This window comes from Marmota flaviventris, chromosome 13 (assembly GCF_047511675.1).
Source record: "Marmota flaviventris isolate mMarFla1 chromosome 13, mMarFla1.hap1, whole genome shotgun sequence".
NCBI classification, from domain to species: Eukaryota; Metazoa; Chordata; class Mammalia; order Rodentia; family Sciuridae; genus Marmota; species Marmota flaviventris.
Window position 1 is genome coordinate 94,834,133 of NC_092510.1, and position 19,113 is coordinate 94,853,245.

A 19,113-nucleotide genomic window follows, 5' to 3' on the forward strand; every position below is an offset into this window, starting at 1 on the left:
AGCTAGGATTCCCCAATCCCTCAACCCTGGCAATCACCTTCCTATTCTCTGTTTCTGAGTTTGACTTTCAAACACTACAAAGAAGTGAAATCATGCAGTGTTTGTCTTTCTGGGTTTGGCTTATTTCCCTTGGTGTCCTCCATGTTCACAGGTGTTGTCACAAATGACAGGATTTCCTTCTTTCTTATGGCTGAAAAATATTCCGTGTGTGTGTGTGTGTGTGTGTGTGTGAACACACAGGTGCCAGCCATGTTAGACACTTAGGTTGTTTCCAGACCTTGGATATTGTGATACTGGATATTGTTACTAATGCTGCAATGAGCTGAGAGTGTAATTTCTCTGACATATTTTGCTGAGATACATAATTTCATTTTCTTGGATCACGAAAGTTCTATTCTTATTTATTTTTTAATTTTTTTGCAGTATTGGGGATTGAGCCCAGGGGTGTTCTAACAGTGAGCTATATCCCCAGCCCTTTTTATTTTAAGACAGGTCCTCATTAAGTTGGCCTCAAACCTGTGATCCTCCTGCCTCAGCATCCTGAATAGATGGGATTACAGGCATTTACCACTTTATCAGCATTTTAAAATTTTTTGAGAAATCTCCACATTGTTTTCCATAATAGCTGTACCAACTTACATTCTCACCAACGGTCTGCATAAGCTCGCTATTTTCCATACCATCACCAATACTTATCTCTTTTCTTAAAAAAAAAAAAAAATAGTGTGTGTGTGTGTATGCACACTATGTTTCTATTCATAGCACCAGATTTTTTTTTTTTTTAAGTTGTAGTTGGACATAATACCTTTATTTTTATGTGGTGCTGAGGATCGAACCCAGCGCCTCACATGTGCTAGGCAAGTGCTCTACCGCTGAGCCACAACCCCAGATCCCTCTTTTCTGTTTGATAATAGCCATTCTTACAGGTAATAAATAATATCTTATTATGGTTTTAATTTGCATTCCCTGATGATTAGTGCTGTTGAGCACCTTTTCATATCTCTGTTAACTTTACCTAATATAAATAATTCAAAATTAAGGTCAATAACAGCATCAACATGTGGATGGAGGGAACTTTAATCTGAAACATCACTGGACTGATCTCCCTTCCCCATTCTTTAATATGAAGAGTTGATATTTTTATGTCAAGTGTTACTAGGAATGGGATTTCAGACAAGTTCTTTTTTTTTTTTTTTTTTTAAATAACAATTGTTCTCCCTTAGCTAGAGCTAATAATGGCTCAAGCAGTCAAGGTACTGTGCTTAGAAATAAGAGTAAACTTTCAGTAAGCATGGTGGTACATGCGTGAAAACCCATCGACTCAGGAGGCTGAGACTGGAATATCTCAAGTTTGAGTCCAGCCTTAGCAACTTAGCAAGAACCTAACTTGTTGGGACCTGCCACATAGGAATCGAGTACCCCTTAGCCTTGAGTGATGAGAATGTGAAGATATGGCAAGCCCAAGCCAGCCATGGGCGGTGTGTGTGTGAACTATGGGCACTGAGCACACAAAGTAGAACTATTGTTGCCCCCCTGTTTGGGCAGGCCTCGCTCTGGTCTTTCCACTTGCTCTTCAATGATCCCCACATAGCTTATTAGATGGGCATGGCCTCCTTAGATGTCAGTCAACCTGCTGACAACAGACATCACGAAGCTAGACTCAACCCCTTGAAACCTGACCCCTTGCCCCAGCTGAATGGCTTCTCCTTAATAAAAGTTCCAGCATGTGCTCTCTCTTTCCATGGACCCCTAAGGTCAGAGGAGCCACCACAGGACCCAAAGAAAAAGGTGTCTCTGTCTTTTGTGTGATTATTTCATGCAGCTCAGTTCACCTGGAGTGACCCTGAGTGTTTTAGTCATGAGACACAACACTAACTCAAATTAAAAAAAAAAAAAAAAAGGAGGGGCCTGGAGATGTACCTGGTGGTAAAGCACCCTCGGGTTCAATCCCCAGTACCAAGGAGAAAAAAAAGAAAAGAGAAAAAAAAAAAAGCAAACTTTTATAGGTGAGATTCTATTTGAAATTGTTCAACTCAGTTCATCTGCGCTAGATAAAACCAACAGAATCCTACATTTAAAAGTTCATATTGGGGGTCTGGGGCTGTGGCTTAGTGGTAGAGCGCTTGCTTAGCATATGCGAGGCACTGGGTTTGATTCTCAGCACCACACAAAAATAAAATAAACGTGTTTTTTCTGATACAAGGATGCTGATTAATAATGGGGCTGGGGGGGAGAATGGGAGGAATAGACAAATTTTACATATGGCAAATGGGAAGGAGGGTAAGAGGAGGCGTGGGGCTAGGAAAGAAGGTGGAATGAGATAGACATTATTACCCAAGTACATGTATGAAAACACACATGGTGCGACTACATTGTGTTCAACCAGAGACATGAAAAATTGTGCTCTATATGTGTAATATGAATTAAAATGCATTCTGCTGTCATATAACAAATTAGAATATGTAAAATCTAAAATAAAATAAAATGAAGGTATTGTGTCCATCTACAACTAAGAAAATTTTAAAAAGTTTATATTGGGCTGGAAGTATAGCTCAGTGGTTGTGCTTGCCCATGCAGCATGCAGGAGTCCCTGGGTTCAATACCCCGCATCAAAAAAAGATTCATATTAATGTTAATAGGAATTAGGATCTAACTTTTAATTTATTGATGTAAATATTTACTGACTCCTTCAACTGCAATGCAGTTTTGTTCACTATTATAATAGCAATGCTTTAATAGTGCCTGACATATAGTAGATTCTCAATATTTGTTAAATGAACATCAGTCCCAAATTCTAATTTCCTAAGATAGTTGGAAACTGAAATATTGCTAGAATCCACATAAGTGTTAATTTGATTTTTTAAAATAAGGTCTTTATTTTGTTTATTTATTTTTAAGTGGTGTTGAAGATCAAATCCAGTGCCTCACATGAGCAAGGCAAGCACTCTGCCACTGAGCCACAACCCCAGCCGCACGTAAGTGTTATTAATAGTAGTTTAAGGGAACCTTTCCTAGAAAAAAGTGTCCATTTCACTTTAATTACACGGGGGTTGATTACCAGTATACATACCAGTGCATTTCCTTGTGGGACTGATTTCGTTTGTGGATAGCATCTCCATTTATAATATCCCGGTTACTATTAGTAAGTACACCTCCAAAATCATAAGGACCTATAAAAACAAAGGGAAGAATCCTAGACTTCAACTGGAGGGTGACACTGATCTGATTCAGATACAAAAGTACTACATGAACCTCTCAGTAATACAAGTGGACAATAATTACAAAGTGTTTCAATTATTTGTAACATTTTAATTTAATCCAACATTTAAATGATTTCAATATATTGCCTATTTTGACATTTTAAGAAATCATCTCATTATAATTTTTTCAAACAACATAAAGAGAAACAAACTAGAATATACTACATCCCATTAATTTAGGTAGTAAAGGGGATGAGACCTGGGATACTGAGAATGACTTTTACATTTCAAGTAAAATCTAGCTAGGCATGGTGGCACACACATGTAATCATAGATACTTTGGAGACTAAGGCAGGAGGATTATAAGCCTGAGGCCAGCCTCAGCAAATTCCCAAGACCCTTTCGCAAAATTAAAAATAAAAAAGCCAGGGAATATATCTCAGTAGTAGAGTACCCTGGGTTCAATTGCAAGTACCACATACACACACACAAAGAAAATTCAAGCGAAGTTTAAATGTCTGGTTTAAAACAATTATTTTAAAAAGAATAGTTGTAGACTGATGGGGGGGGGTCAATTAAAAATTGAACTCAGGAGCACTTATCAGCTACATTTCCAGTCCTTTTTATTTTGAGACTGGGTCTCATTAAATTGCTGAGGCTGGTCTCAAACTTGCAATCCTGCCCCAATTTGAGTCAATACAGTTACAGGTGTGTGCCACTATGCCTAACTGTAGACTAAAGTCTTAATCTCTTAAAATACATATAATTTTAAATGAGCTACTAATTGTAGCATTTAGAGAAAATTTTTAATGTAATTGGAGAATCTGATTGCTAAAACTGCCTTTTCGAGATATGTATTGCCAAATTTCAGTGTATGAAAAAAATCTACCATTATCATTATTATATCAGTCACTTCAGTTCTAGTTTTCCCCCTAGTCATATGGATTAGCCAATTCTTGTCTAAGTAGAACAACAATTGTGGGATGCATGGATAATTTCTCTCAAGGTCAATACATCAAGCAGGAACCCAGAAAACAGTATAAGGCATAAGACATGAAAAAGTTATTTATAAGTAAAATTACTAATTTTATTGTACAAAAGAACTAAAGTACTTTAAAATTTTACATCACTGCCAAAGTTTTATATTTTATGCTTTTAAAACATATCAATGGAAATATTATAGAGATTTGTTCTGCTTTGTTTTCATTTTAACATTTTAAGACAATCTGTAGGTCATGCAAGGAAGATGGAAGGGACATGCACTTTATAAAGGAATGCAAATTTCAACAAACAGATGAGGAGGAAAATGTTTAAAATGTCAAGAAATTGTTTTTCCCCAAAGATTTAATTGCCTTATTTACATCCAAGCTAATCATCTATTCTGACCAATTTCTAGATCATATATTTGGACAGTTTTTAGGCTTTGTTCTGAAACAGCATCCCAATATTTCACACACTAAATCCATAAAAACAAAATAAAGGACTGAAAACAAAAGCATAACAAGGACTTGAACTTTCACAGTTACAAAAGTACACTGATTTCTACAAAGACTTTCAGCCATAATGTAGCCACTGACCAGACCCTCTAATGCACTAACGGCTCAGGAAAAAAAAATCACTCACTTTAAGTCAATAATTAGACTTTTTATTCCATCACCCTTTTCTACTTTATTTATTTTTTGGTAATGGGGATTGAACCCAGGATTAACCACCGAGTCACATTCCCAGTCCATTTTATGTTGAGACAGGGTCTCACTAAGTTGCTTAGGACCTCACTAAATTGCTGAGGCTGGCCTAGAACTATGATCCTCCTGCCTCAAGCCTTCCAAGTTGCTGGGATTACAGGCGTGTGCCACCCACGCCCAGCTACCCCTTTCCACTTTAAAACATGAAACTCCTTAAGGCTTTGGGCAAATTTGATAGTGAAGCATGCATTTAAATTAATTTTCTGATGATTTATGGACTTCAAATAAACCAGTTTTCAAATCTGGAAGCCTCTTTAGAAAGTGTGAGGTGGTCTGTGGGCTGTGGGCCAATGTCTTGTAGAAAAGAAAGAGAATTCAAGCCCTGCTCACGACAGGGAGCATTCCTTTATTGTACCTTCACTATCAGAACGACCTGTGGGGAAAACGCCAGTGGCTGACAGGTAAATTAGAAGCACACTATTGGCAGGCAGCTCCTGAAATTAAAGAAAATCACATATACAAAACAACAAACATGGAAAAGCAACACAGTTTTATTGGGCATTTTATGTTGTGGGGAAAACAAGAATGTAATGTAACATATTGTTGTTTTATCCAAGGGAAAAGTCACTTGCTGGTTCTGATTTAGAACTATCTACATGGCAAAGGTTCATTATGAATCTCTAACATATAACTCTTGCCAAAAGCTGTCAAGACATTCTCTGCTTCAGAACCCTCACTATTTAGATAACGTTCTCTGAAAACCTGAAGTACAGAACTAAAGCTCTTTTCCTGATACTTAGGATGAAACCCAGGGGAGCTCTACCACTGAGCTATATACCCAGTCCTTTTTATTTATTGAGACACAGTCTTGCTAAGTTGCTGAGGCTGGTCTCCAACTTGTGATCTTCCTGCCTTAGCCACCCACGTGTCCAGGATTATAGGCATGAGCCACTGCACGTGGGATGGAGAAATAAAGATCTTGATCACAGTTCTATACCTCTCCACAGATTTCTCTAGGCAAACCTAGAGCATACTACCATTTCTCATCATTTTTTTCAGATGATTAAAATGTTTCTCACAGTAAATGAAAAAAAAAGTTTCAGAAAGTTGCCTGAATATATGACATGCTATGCAACCTGCTCTTGTTTTTCAGTTTTGCACTAACTGCTAAACCTAAAGTAGTTTAGCAATAAAAATCTGAAGGCTGGAGAATGACAACTAATCAATATTCTCATTAACTCATGGTCAGAAACATTTACAAATTATAAGCAATTTTCATTCCAAAAATAGCTATATTTAAAACTATATTCTAAAGTTTGTATTTATATATTTATAAATATATAAATTTATATATTTATAAATTTCATTTATGTATATATTCTGAAGTTTTTATTTATTATATTTAGGACTATTATTCTAAAGTTTTTCATTTCCCACATTTTACCTAAACTCTTAACTCAAATATTCAGATAAGAATGACTCTTGGATCCCCTCAGGGCATACTTTCCCCACATGGGAAAAAGTGTTGTATTACACATACCTTAAAAGATGCTGCTAAGAATGTGTACAGCTGACTGAAGGTTGGTTTGTAGAGCAGATACTTGTGGGGGTTTTCTCGTCTGGTAGGTTTGTCAGCTGATTCCTATATTTACACACAGAAACCAATACACATAAAAGCATATTTGACAGATGAATTATCAATGCCTACATTACCTCTCCTCCCTATCAAATATCCTTTTTTATGTTCAGTGTATGATCTATTTCTCCTTATCCTATCAAGAGAGAGCTCTGTGTTCATATGCATACATTTGAATGTAAAAATCAATAAATACCACATGAGGAACATGGAGGCAGCAAGGGAGTTGCCACATTTGCAAATGTAGGAAGAAGATCACCTGCATTCCTGGCTTATTCATCTGGGAAGCTAAATTCATCGGCTCTCTCTCCAGGGCTTGTAACATCCGAAACATGTCAACAGTTAGTTCGCTGAACTTAACCTGCAAGAAAGATAAACCTGGGCATTAATGCAGCATGCAGATCTTGTGGCTTTTTGCTTTTTTGTTTTCCTTTTTCAATGCTGGGGATTGAACCTAGGGCTTGCTAGGCAAGCCCTCTGCCACTGAGCTATGCCCCCAGCCCCAGACCTTGTGGACTTTAATCACATTATTACTCTTGACTTTCATGTGTAGTTAATAGAATTGAGTATTTGGGAATTTTCAAAAGAGAGGAAGGGTAAAGAATTATGCAGTGACATCCACATGATTATCATCCAGATTCTATAATTTCTTGTTGTTGGCTCATCACACATCTTTCTGTCTATTCATCTCTCTATTGATCCATTCATTTCCTTAGGGATTTTTTGTTTTAGCCATCCTGGTCCCCTTCAGTATCAAACTCAGGGCCTCACACGTGTTCGGCCCATACTCTACCACTGAGTTATATCCCCTCCTTAGGTTTTGTTTTGTTTTGGCACTGGGAATCCAACTCAGGGGCACTCTACCTCCAAACTACCTTATCAGCCTTTCTACTTTTTCTTTTCTTTTTATTTTTTTAGGTGTAAAAAAATATGACATACTATGCAACCTTCATTTATTTATATGTGGTGCTGAGGATGAAAGCCAGTGCCTCACACATGCAAGGCAAGCGCTCTACCACTGAGTCACAACTCCAGCCCCCTTATCAGCCTTTCTTATTTTGTTTTTGATAGGGTCTAAGCTGCTGAGGTTGGCCCCAAATGTAGGATCCTTTGCCTCCAGAGTCTCTGGAATCATAGGTATGCACCATTGTGCCCAGCCTCAGGTATTTTTAAAAACAACAGAAATGTAGTTTCAGAAACTATATAATTTCCTACAAAACATGCTGATTCACAGCTAGGCTGAGATATATGTGGACTCATTTGAATAATCTCTTCAGTATATGTTGGTACTACACAATACTTAAAACTGCATCCCTTTTCATTTTCAATAATACTTATATACAACTTCAGGTGGGCACATGTACCCACTTCTACAGAATAAAAGGAATTTTTTAGTTAAAGAAAGAATCCATTTATGAAGAATATTCACTAGAGTTTCAAACATTTAACTCATTTAAAATATCTATCTATATCTACATATGTCTATATCTATCTTTTTTTTTTCCCCCTCAGTGCTGGGGATGGAACCCAGAGCCTTGAGCATGCTAAGCAATGTTCTGCCACTGAGTCTCAGCCCTCAGCCCTCATTGAATACACCTTTAAGCAGACTGAACAAAATTTTTAATTTTTCTCAAACTTTCAAAGAACAAAGTCACATAGATGGGCATTTTTGGCCATGCTTACTGTCTCTACTTGAGTTTTCTGAAATGACATAAAACTGCCCTAAAGATCCACATATTTACCACCTCTATTACCTCTGCACAAGAGAATAAAAAAATACCTTTCAGACCAGGGCTTAGATGTTAAAAACTCTCATCATCTGTTCTTTTTCTTTGTCTAAAATGAGGCAAAGAAGTAAGAGTGCTTGCTCCAGGGTATGACTGGCAAGGTCCACCACCGGAGCATACTAAAGAACAGATGCTACGCACAACAGAATTACAGACCCTCACATTAGCCTGATAACAGCTACCCCTCTTGAAATCGATTATTTTCCTGTCAAAAGAACACACTGCACTTCAGAGTTCAAACCTGTTAGTCCTTAAATGATCTGTCATGCCAGGACTCACTTGAATTGCTCTATTTCCTGTTCCTCAATGTAGGAAAACTTCCTCCAGTCCTTTAGCTCCTCACTAGCTAGCCCTTTAATTCTCCTTTGCTACATCTACCTATCTACCCATACACCAAGCCCTAAACTCAAGCAGTCTTTGACATCTATTCTTTCTTTCCTTCTGTTTCCAGTTTTTTACCAAATGTTTCTGGCTGTATTTTCTATCTTTTTCTTAGAACTGTGGAGTGAACCCAGCGCACTTTACTACTAAGCCCCATTCTATGCCCCCTTTTAAAATTTGAGATAAGGTCTTGCAAAGTTGCTGAGATCATAGATCTGTGTCACAACACGCAGCTCTATGTATTTCTTGAAACCATTCTCCATTATCATCAACACCCCTTTACTAAAGGATAGTTACTACCATATGCAAACTTCACTACATGGGAGTCAATCAAAAATCAGCAAGCAAGCAAAGAATTAAGACTATAAAACCGAAGTAAGAAAGAGAAATAGGCATTAGAACAGAACCATGGGTGATCTAGATAATGCAGTTGGCAGAAAAACCTTAAAGTAACTGACAAATGTGATCAATAAGATAGAAAGGAAATGTAGACAGACATACTGGCACATGCCTGCAATCTCAGCAATTTGAGGGGCTGAAATAGGAGGAGTACAAGTTCAAAGCCCACTCTAGCAACTATAGCCAGACCAATCTCCAAAATATCTCCAAACTAAAAATAAAACAACAACAAAATGGGAGGTGAGTGGTCTGGGGATGGCAGAGTGCCCCTGGGTTCACACGCCCCAAAAAAAGAAAAAAAAAAGAGATAGAGAGACACAGTAGCACACAAATAAGAGAGCTTTGTTAGAAAATTAATATCTATACAAACAGAATCAAGTGGAAAGCTAAGGAACTAGGAAAGATCACATATGAAATTTTAAACTTAGTGAAAGGCTTAATAGTAGATTAGACAAATAAGAAAATTAGTGAAGTGGAAAAAAAGTGAAGTGAAAATAATTAAAGTAGAAAAGCAAAATTACAGAAAATATAGAAAAGAATGTAACAGCCACAAGTGACACTGTTGGTCTCTATAGACATGTTACTGGAGTCCTAAAAGTGGAGGAGAAAAACAGTGAAAAGATAAATGGTATTTGGAGACAATAAATATATTTAAAATACATGAAAGACATCAACCTACGGATTCTAGAAACTCTGTGAACCTCAAGCCAGATAAAAAAACAAAACAAAATACATTTGGCTATACCACAGTAAAACTGCAAGAAACAAAGATAGAAAATCTTTAAAGAACATATAGGAAAGAAATATTTCCTTAAACAGAATATGTGATAAATAATAAATCTAACAGTTTCAACAAAAATAGGTCATTTCTCAACAGAAACAAGAGAAAATGTAATTAGATGTAGAAAATGACAATGGAATCAAGCTCAAGTTATAGAGCTAAAAAATTACAGGGCAATAAAGACATATTAGGGCAAATAAAAACTGAGAAAATTCATTCAAAGTACATATGAAAAAATACTTTGAAGAAAGTCAAATGAGAAGAAATACAAATAAACATCAAGTGTACAAGACAATATGAATAATTTCTTATATGAAATACAGAGAATTAAAGGTTAAACCAAATCAATGCAAATAGTTTAGGCTTCGGCCTGCAAAACACTTCAGCCTGCAAAATACCTAATCACAAGTTTTCTTTAAAATCTACAAAATGTTTGATTTACTACCTCTACTTTTATCAAAAGTTATTAAACACTGCCAAGAAGCAGGAAACTGATCAATAATAAAAAAATAAATAAAATAACCAATCTATAGATGCAGATATAGAAATGAAGAAAAATTAGAAGATAAGGCTATTAAAACAGGTATTATAACTAATCAAATATTTAAAGCAAACATACATAATGAAACAGAAACGGTGACACAAAATGGAAGCTCTACATATGAAAATATAACATCTGAAATAAACATGTTTGGGGATCTGATTAACAGCACATTGAATACTGAAAAAATAAAATATCAGTGAACCAAAGTTAAAAGCAATAGAATCAACCCAAGGGAAGGACAGAAAGAAAGCTTTAGGACTATAGATACTACTTAGTGGTAGAGTATTTACCCAGACTGTGTGTAAGGCCTTGGGTGTGAGCCCCAGTACCAAAGAAAATAAAATGAAAATTCAATTAAATTTATTATCTTCATTGGGCTTAAGGGATAATATAAAAGTCTAACAGTTTGAACCACAGACTCAAAAACAGAAAAGTAAAGCAGGGATGGAAATAATGTTTGAGAAAATACTACCTGAAAAAATTTCAAGTTTGAGGAAATTATAAACACATATATCCAAGATAATCAACAAATCTAAGAAGAATAAACACACATACACATGCACACACACAATTAAAATCATAATCACACTGCTGAAACCAGTAATAATGCAGCCAAAAGAAAAAGGACATATTACAAGACAGAATTTTTCAGACTGCTGATCATAAATTGTACAAATAAAAAGACAATGAAAAAAAATCTTTAAACTGTAGAAAAAAGTGGACCAGAATCTTGTATACAGCCCAAAAATCTTTCAAAACTGAAAATGAAGTAAATAGAAAAAAATATGCAAAACAAAAACAAAACAAGCCAAGTGAATTCATTATTAAAATACTACATTACCAGAAATATTAAAGGAACCTTATGCAGAAGGAAGTAATAACAGATGACAACTCAATTCTACACTAAAAAATGAAGAATGGATATTACAAATAAGTTGGTAAATCTTAGATTTTTTTTTTTTTTTGGAGACAAAGTCTTATTAGGTTGCCCCAGGCTAGCCTCAAATTGACAATACTCTTCCCTAGGCCTCCATACTAGTTGAGACTATAGACATGTGCCACCAAGCTGAGCTCATATGTAAACTCTTATTTTAATCTCATTTTCAAATTTCTTCAAAAGATAATTTTGGGTTGGGTACAGTGGTGCATGACTGTAATCCCAGCTACTCAAGAGTCTGAGGCAAGAGGATTTTAAGTCTGTTAAAGCCAACGTAAGTTAGCAAAGCTCTGTCTGAATAAAATTAAAGAGTTAGGGAAGTAGCTCAGTGGTAGGGCACTTGCCTAGCAGTCCAGAGGCCCTGAGTTCAATCCCCAGTAATGAAAAAAAAAAAAAAAAGATAATTTACTTTAGCCATATTGAGGTTCATAACATGAATTGAAGGTATGTCAACAAGAGCAAAGAGGATGGTGTGTGCTATGTACCACTGTAAGAGTCATAAAAGTCACAGGAAATTAGGAAACATTTTGAACTGAAAGAAAACAAAAAATACAAATTATCAAAATCTGTGGAATGAAATTCGTAACGTTTAAAGGGAATTTTATACTTTTCTATTTTTATACTAGAAGAGAAAAAAGTTTTAAGATTTACAGTCCCAGGATCTATCCATTAGAAGAAAAAGAAAGCACAAATGAAACTCAAAGTTGGAGGAAGGGAACAATAAAAATAAGAGCAGAAATCAAAAAAAGAAAAAATAGACAAAGAATAGGGAAAAATTAATATTTCATTTACAACAAGATATCAAGGCCCAATAGAATGGTACAATAATGAAGTTAGGCATGGTGGCGTACTCCTATAATCCCAGGAACTCAGAAGATAAGAATAAAGATGGCAAGTTCAAAACCAGTCTCTGCAACTTAGGGAGGCCCTAAGCACCTTAGTAAGACCTTGACTCAAAATAAAAAATAAAGAGTTGGGGAGCTGGGGATGTGGCTCAGTGGTAATGTCCCCAGGGTTCAATCCCCAGTGTACAAAAAAAAAAAAAAAAAGCGATAATGAAGTCAATATGATATTAACATAGAAGACACAGACCAAAAGAACAGAATCAGATTTAAACATATTTGACACATATTTGTGATAAAAATGACATGGCCTATTTAGCAAATTCTGTAAAAATCTCCTGAAATCAACATGGAAATTTTGACCTATATACTTCTCACCAAAATAAAAACAAATTCCAGATTGACCACAGATCTAAATGTAAAAGATAAAGTAATATTTTGTTTTGTTTTTGTATCACGGATTAAACCCAGGGGCACTTCCACTAAGCTACATCCCCAATCCTTATTTTTTATTTTTAGCCAGGGTCTTGCTAAATTGCTGAGGCTGGTCTTGAACTTGGGATCTTCCTGCCTCAGACTCCAAGTGTCTGGGATTACAGGTACATACCAGTGAGCCAAGGTCATTAGGTTTTTGTTTTTTTTTTTTAATAATTTTTTCATATTTATTTGTTAGTTTTCGGCGGACACAACATCTTTGTTTGTATGTGGTGCTGAGGATCGAACCCGGGCTGCACGCATGCCAGGCGAGCGTGTTACTGCTTGAGCCACATCCCCAGCCCCAGGTCATTAGGTTTTACTTTACATTTCCTTGATTAATACAAATTTTTTTGCTGATCCATAATGGGAGGGGGTAGGGAATCATAAAGGAACTTTTGATTGTGCAGAGGGGAGTGAAGGGATGGGAGGGGAGGGTGGGAAGGACAGTGGAATGAGATGGACTTTATTACCTACATACATGTATGATTATACTACCACTGTGACTGCACCATGTATAGCCAGAGAAAGAAGTTGTGCTCCATTTGTGTACAATGTGTCAAAATGCATTCTACTGTCATGTATAACTAATTAAATTTTAATTTTTTTCTTTGATTAAATTTTATTTGAATTAAAAAAAGTGAGAAAAATACTGATCCTTCAGATAATATAACTAAACAGACTAAATGTTTCAAAATCTGTCCAGTTCATGTGTGCACATAATTTTAAGAATGTTTTAATTTAAAAATTGGAAAAATAATAGCTATATAAATAAAAAATGAAAGAGTACTTACTAGCAAAATACAGAATGAAAAATGATAGGTCCTAGGGAAGTTTCCAAAATTAAAACATGAGTTTATAACACATATAGAAAAATTCATGACTTTTTCAACATCCAGCAGTATTTAGTAACTTACATTTTTAGTACATTAAAAATTTATCATCGTTATGGAACTGTTTTATCATGAAAAAAAAAAAAAAATCCAAGATTCACTTTTCACAAATGTACTCAAAAACAACTCCTCTCTTACTTTTGCCTGATTATGAATATTATATATAGAACTCTTGGATAGCTTAGAAAGTTGCAAAGAAAAAAATAAAAGACACTTGTAATTCTGCTGTAGAGAGGTAAACCTTTTAGACATTGGTAAATTTCTTGCTATTCCTTTTCTGTGCATATATGTATATAGACTTCTGACACATAATATAATTTTATTTACATACTTCCATAGTGAATTTTCACTTATCATAAGAATCTCCCTGCGTCACTAAAAATTCATTCTAAACAATTAAATTTCAGTAATATGCACATAATTTTTTTTTTTTTTTGTACTGGGGATTGAACCCGTGGGTATTTTATCACTGAGCCTCATCCCCAGTCCTTTTTGTTATCTTATTTTGAGACAAGGTCTTGCTCAGTTTCTTCCACCTTGTGATCCTCTTGCTGTAGCCTCCTGGGTCGCCACACATGCACACAGCATAATTTAAATCATCATTTCCTCACTGAAAGATATTAGGATATTTACAAGCAAAGAATTCTATATGATAAATATATTTTAAAGTGAATTTTAAGCATAATTTCTTCACAATTCTTTACCTGATTATTACAATTACCAATAATAAGTGCATCAGCCAGAGACAACTGTCCCACAATCATGCCCTGCTCCAGCAATGGGGCTCCCGTTTCAGCAAGGCGATTAGATGTGATAACAATGGTATTATCGTCATTTAACACCATTACAGGATCCGCCTAAAGAAAAAGCAAGAAGCTGATGGTGAGAAAAAGATCACTATAATAATTTATTTCTTCTTCTTGACATATATCCACAATAAAAAAACATACACCATACAGCCATTTGCTTATCCATAATTAGTAGTCTTTCTTTCCAAACACTGACCTCAATGAAAGCTGCCACTTCTTGAAGCACCAAGTTCCATTCCACTTGATCTTCAGTATTAAACCTGTGAGTATAATCCTCAATTTCATCTGACAATTCCTGATTTTAAAATACCACAAAGAAAAGAGGTTACTAAAAACACACATAAAAATACATAGCTATATTGTAACATTCTTGACAGAACATGATATAGTTCTCATAGAGGATATACACAGTTCCAATTATAATTGAAAACAACAAAAATTGCATGGTTTTTGCTTCAAAACTCAAAACATCAAAATGATACACACAAATAAGATCTTTATAGAGCTATAATGCCTACTTAGCACTACATCAACAAAAAATTTATTAATAGAAAAGTCTAAAGGGAAAAATTAATGAATTTTAATGTTAAACAATTTCTAATAACAAATTAGAACTAATTAATTAATTAATTAATTTGAAAAATACAGGGCTGGGATTGTGGCTCAACAGTGGAGCACTTGCCTAGCACATGCAAGGCACTGGGTTTGATCCTCAGCACCACATAAAAATAAATAAAATAAAGGTATTGTGTCTAAACACACACACACACACACATATAAAAAACATATAAAAATACATAGCTATATTATAACATATACACACACACACACACACACATTTTAGTAGGTCATGCTTGAAAAACAACTATTAATATGCTGATGAAACCACTGGTAGTAAAGCAAGCTGAGTTTGGTATGCAAACTGTGAGTACTAAGTGCATCCTATATATATATGTATGTGTATATGTGTGTGTGTTTTAAAATGCTTCCTGATATTATTTGGTTTTATATCATACTGTATTTTGGAAGGAGTATTATTAGTAACTGGAGGTAGAGGAAGACTGAGGAGGATTATACAGAGCTATTTCTGGTGGCTTTGTGAAAATTAGTAGGTCATACTTGAAAACCAAATATTAATATGCTGTTGAAACCACTGGTAGTAGAGCAAGCTGAGTTTGGTATGCAATAACTGTGGACTATGCAATAACTAAGTGGACCCTCAAGACAGTTAGCTTTTAAGCACCTGAGTGAATGAAGGACAGAGTGATACAGATAAACTAAAAAATTCATTCACAATACTGCTATAAAACTTTATAAATTTTTTTCAACCTAACCTTTCAATCATTTTCTCCTAAATAAAATATTTCAACTTTGTTTACATTTCTCAACAATCCACTGATGGGCTGTAAAAGTGTAAAACATACTGAAGGGACAAAAGAAAATAAGATAATTATCTAAGAGCAGTGTAAAGATGTTTAAAATAAGAAGAGAGGTGGGAAACTTTTATCATTACTTTTGTTAGAGGGTACTGTATTTTGAATGTTGTCACTAGATATATCAAAATTAGCTTAGGGGTGGGAGTAGCTCTGTAGTACAGCACATGTTTATCATACATTTAGCCCTGGGTAAGATCTCCAGTACCATACATATGCACAAATTAGGTTAGCCTACGATATTGAGATTGAACCGGGGACCTCATGCAAGCGAGGCAAGTACTCCAGCACTGAACTATATCCTCGGAACTTTTTATTTTCAGACAGGGTGTCACTAAATTGCTGAGGTAGGCCTTGAACTTGTGATCTTTGTGCCCCAACCTCCCAAGAGCTAGGATTACAGGCATGCACCAGTACACCCAGTGTAAAATCCACTTTTAATAAAACTATTTGTATACAAATAGAGATTAGGATTTTTCTTATTTTAAAGGATGTTACCTTTACCAGATCCTTCACAACATCCATTTTGTTGAGAAGAAGACAAACTACTATGAATCTTGCATAGTATCGCAGTTTCTTGACTACTAACTCGGGTCTATGGCAGATAAATAGAAAAAAAAAGCTCATTAAATGAAAACAGAATACATGATTTTTAAAATTTTTAAACTTTCTAATGATTTTAAAAAACTGTCATTTTTTGGACAGTTACAAATATTGCCACAGAGAACAACATGGCCTTTCAAACACAGTTCTTCATGATTCATTAAGTCATCATTCATGTATTTATGCATTCAACAAATATCTATTGAGAACCTAGGTGATTAAGGCACTCTGCAGAATGCTAAAAATACCATGATTAAAATACAGAGAGAGGAACAAAGCCCCTCCTTTACAGACCTTAGAGACAGAAAAGTACTTAAAATACAGAGGAGTCAGACACTTAAGGCACAGAAGAGTAAACAGGATGGCAAGAGGAACAGACTACTACTACAGCCCACAGTACTGGGTCTTGGGTGAGAAAAGGATTCCTGGGGAAAGCAGTAAATGTTTAGGACTATAAAGAAGAGCAGAAGACTACAGGCAGGAAAAATATGAGATTATAGTAGTCCAGGAAGAACATTCTTGGTCCCATTTTTATGACATAAATCAACTAGCTTCTCATGCTTACTGTTTATATGACAGGCCTTTTCCCACACTTCTACTTTCCATTATCTGTGACTTTTAATTTAAGTGAATTTTTTTTATGAGTTGTATATAGTGAGGTTCTTTTCTATCCACTTTGGACAATCTCTGCCTTGTACCTGATGTACCCAAACCATTTACATTTCATGTTGTCAGTGTTTTAGCTGGGTTTGTCAACTACCTTGCACATTGTGTGTTCCCCATTTGCCCTCTCCGTTTTAGAGTTCCTCTTGTTCCTTTTAATTAATAAAGCATTTATAGTATTCCATTTTATATCCTCTATTGACTTCTTATTTATACCTCTTCTTTGTTATTGTACCTTCAGTGGTTGCTAGGAGTAGCAATATGCACTAACTTACCAATATTGTACCTGTTCACACCCGACACTTCACACTTACCTCTTATCAATTCAAATGTGACATTTCCAACTTCTACTTCCTGCTTTCTATATCCCACACCAAAACTACAATAACCTTACAAGTGTACAATTTCATATATTTTTGACATTTTCCATAGTTAAAAAAAAAAAATCTTTCATTCAGGAGTATTTAGAAATGTGAATACTGACAAATGCATTGATTTTTTTTTTTTAAAGCTTTGTTTTTTTTTTTCTTATAATGGACTCACACCATCATTAGAAGATGTTTCCTAGAAAATGTATTGAATTTTTTTGTAGCAGATTGATTTTTCAATTTCACACAGTTTTCATATAGCTTGGAAATAATTTATTTTCTTATTGTTGTGTATAGTTTTATGCACACAGAATAAGTTATCAAATTTCACTCAAACCTTCTTATAACTTTTCGTTTTAATATATAAATTATTAAATATGATATATCAAACTTTTCATGTACATTAGACCATTTATCAATTTCCCAATTTTTGGTTTATTATACTGTTTTAGTATTGGGCATATGCAAGTTAAGAATTTTTATATTATCTTGGGTTGTTGCTTTTATTTTTATACAATAAACTTCTACCCTTAATAATATTATATATTTATGTTAAATAAATATACAATTCACTAAAATTTCTTTTTCTTAGGAAATTTTTCATTTTCTCTTTTCTTTGCACTTAATGTTTCTAGAGAGTCTATAATTAACAGTATAATACTGTGTTTTTCTAAAAAATATACACTGAATATACACTGGTAATCTGTCATTAACTAGAAAGTTCTGATCACTTTCACTTACCATGATTACCACTGTATTTGAATTTGTGTTTATTATTTTGTGCTATACATTTTGGGAATTTTTTCTCCTTTCCTGCATGCTATTATACAATATATAAGTCCCTTTCTCCCTTCTATTTTTCCCAAATTCTCCTTATATTTTTAAAAATTCTTTTCTTAAAATTTTTATTAGTAAACTTTTCTTGACTCCATGCTTCTTCTAAACTATGAAAAGGATTTTATAAGAATGATTTAGTTCTTTATCCTTTTTCAGAATAAATCACGTTACATAGGATTTTATTCCCATTTTAACAACCCCAATCAGCCATTATCACAATGATCACTGTTTTTTACAAAGTCTTGTTTTAGTAAGTAAGGGGGTACTGTTTTTCTCATGGATCCGTACTGCACAACATCCCTTTCTTCTAGCTCTAACTTTCCTCTTCCTTGCTCTTTTGCCACCACACCCCACCATCTCTTACAAAGTTGTCACAACACTAGTCACAATAAAGAGTGGACGACCCTCTTTCCTGAAACTGAGCTGTCCATTTGAAGGGATGACTAGTCTATGTTAGTCAGCATGTCTATGTGTTTTCAGACAGAAAGTATTTTAGGTTATCTAGCCTACCACCCTGTCAGAAATGGAATTCAAAACAAAAAGAAAATCAGGAGAAGGATGACATCAATTCCTACTTGAACTATTAATGACTAGCCCTTTAATTTTTGATAAAAATATAGGTTCTATGAATCTATATCACAGGTAATACAACCAGCAAATTTTCTATAAAGGGCCAAAAAATAACTATTTATCTATTTGTTATTTTTATTTGTTCTAATTAGTTGTACATGAAAGTAGAATGCATTTTGACACATCATACATAAATGGAGTATAACTTCTCATTCTTCTGGTTGTACATGATGTAGAGTTATACCAGGTCATGTAATCATACAAAGATTCA

General features: G+C 34.8%; 1 protein-coding gene across 6 annotated transcripts in view; it reads right to left on the minus strand.

The window, feature by feature from the left end:
* Positions 1-19,113, minus strand: part of Scai (suppressor of cancer cell invasion) — a 168,044-nt gene that overhangs the window by 41,773 nt on the left and 107,158 nt on the right. For all 6 annotated transcript variants that reach the window (XM_027945583.2, XM_071600953.1, XM_071600952.1 and 3 more), the window contains 7 exons: positions 16,300-16,396; positions 14,565-14,663; positions 14,264-14,416; positions 6,781-6,882; positions 6,426-6,527; positions 5,301-5,379; positions 3,071-3,170 (listed from right to left, as the gene is read on the minus strand). In XM_027945583.2, the coding sequence (XP_027801384.2) occupies positions 3,071-3,170; positions 5,301-5,379; positions 6,426-6,527; positions 6,781-6,882; positions 14,264-14,416; positions 14,565-14,663; positions 16,300-16,396 (732 nt within the window). The remainder of the gene's footprint in view (positions 1-3,070; positions 3,171-5,300; positions 5,380-6,425; positions 6,528-6,780; positions 6,883-14,263; positions 14,417-14,564; positions 14,664-16,299; positions 16,397-19,113) is intronic.